The sequence below is a fragment of the Crocuta crocuta genome, unplaced genomic scaffold (genome assembly GCF_008692635.1).
Source record: "Crocuta crocuta isolate KB4526 unplaced genomic scaffold, BGI_CrCroc_1.0 scaffold334, whole genome shotgun sequence".
Classification (NCBI taxonomy): Eukaryota; Metazoa; Chordata; class Mammalia; order Carnivora; family Hyaenidae; genus Crocuta; species Crocuta crocuta.
Window position 1 is genome coordinate 4579359 of NW_027533260.1, and position 1537 is coordinate 4580895.

General features: G+C 60.1%; 1 protein-coding gene across 1 annotated transcript in view; it reads left to right on the forward strand.

Moving 5' to 3' along the window:
- Window positions 1-519: 519 nt before the first annotated feature.
- Window positions 520-1537, forward strand: part of PGLYRP1 (peptidoglycan recognition protein 1) — a 3758-nt gene continuing 2740 nt past the window's right edge. The window contains exon 1 of the mRNA XM_077747196.1: window positions 520-959. Coding sequence (XP_077603322.1) covers window positions 664-959 — 296 coding nt within the window. The 5' untranslated portion in view covers window positions 520-663. The remainder of the gene's footprint in view (window positions 960-1537) is intronic.

Here is a 1537-nt window from a genome sequence, read left to right on the forward strand (position 1 = left end):
GGGAGTGAAATAGATAAAGGGGATTAAGAGGCACAAACGTCTATAAAATAAGTCACAGAGTGAAAAGTATAGCACAGAGAATGGAGTCAATAAGATTACAATAAGGGGCGCCTGGGTGGCTCAGTGGGTTAAGTGTCCAATTCTTGATTTTGGCTCAGGTCGTGATCTCAGGGCTTTGCGCTCAGAAGGTGGAGCCTGATTAGGATTCTCTCCCCCCCTCGCTCCCTCCCTTTCTCTCTGCCCCTCCCCCGCTCACGTGCTTGCTTTTTCTCTAAATATATAAACTTAAAAAAAAAAAAAAGATTACAATTGCTTGGCCACGGTGGCTGCACCTATCACAGTGAGCACTGAGTAAGGCACAGAATTGTGGAATCACTACGTTGTACACCTAAAACGAACATCAAATTGTATGTTCATTATACTTCAATTACAAAAGAAAGGGAGGAGCTTCTGTTACCTCAGCCCCTCCGGGAGGAAGAGGGATGAGGCCCCGGCCTCCACCGCATCCTGTTGTGGCCCTGCCAGAGAAGGAAGTGGAATCTGGGGTCCAGGGTGACCCTCCTGTCCCGATGAGGCAAGGCCTTCCCTACCTCCTGGCCCCAGCAGATAAAGGCGGCCCCGCCAGCCGCGAGCTCCTAGCCATCCCTCGGCGCCCCGCCCGCCATGTCCGGCCGCTGCGCGCTGCTGGCCTGCGCCCTCCTCGCTCTCCTCGGCCTCGGCCTCGGCCTCGGAGCCCCCGGAGAAGACAGCCCGGGCTCCTGCTGTCCCATCGTGCCGCGGAGAGAATGGAAGGCCCCCGCATCCAAGTGCGGGGAGAAGCTACAGCTGCCGGTGCTCTACGTGGTGGTGTCGCACACGGCGGGCAGCCACTGCGACAGCCCGGCCTCGTGCATGAAGCAGGTCCAGAACGTGCATGCCTACCATTCCCGGACGCTGAACTGGTGTGATGTGGGCTACAAGTGAGTGCGGAGCCGGGACGGGCGTAGGTTTGAAAGGTGTGCAGGCCCGAGCGACCGACCGCGGGGCCTGATCTAGAGCCACCGGGCTGCGGTCCTGGGCCGCGGTCTCAGCCTCTCCGTGGCCTTCGCTTCTCCCCGGGTCGGCACACAGCACTGCGCATGTGCCGCATGTGCGGGCGGCACAGGGCCCTGGGGATGGGGGGGAGGAGGGGGAGGAGAGGGGAAGGCTTTGGAAGCCCAGGCTCTGCTCCCCGGAGGAAGGGACAGACTTTGCCGACACAGAAGAAGGTGTCCTCTACCCTGGAGTCCCAACCCCGGCCTCAGTGCGGGCTGAGACCGGCACCGGGTCGCTGACGCTCTCTGCACATTGGCTTCCTCTCCCTCCTCTGCAAAGTCCGCTTCTTTGTGGCCCACTCGGTCACATCAGCCACGACATACATGTTAGGACACCACGCAGTGGGAGCCCCCGAGCTCATGGACCCTCGCCCTTGGGCACGGACTCCGTGCCAGGCTCTGTGCGGGAGTGGGGACGTGGGGACACGTAAACAGCGCAGATCTGGCCCGATGGGATTTAAAGA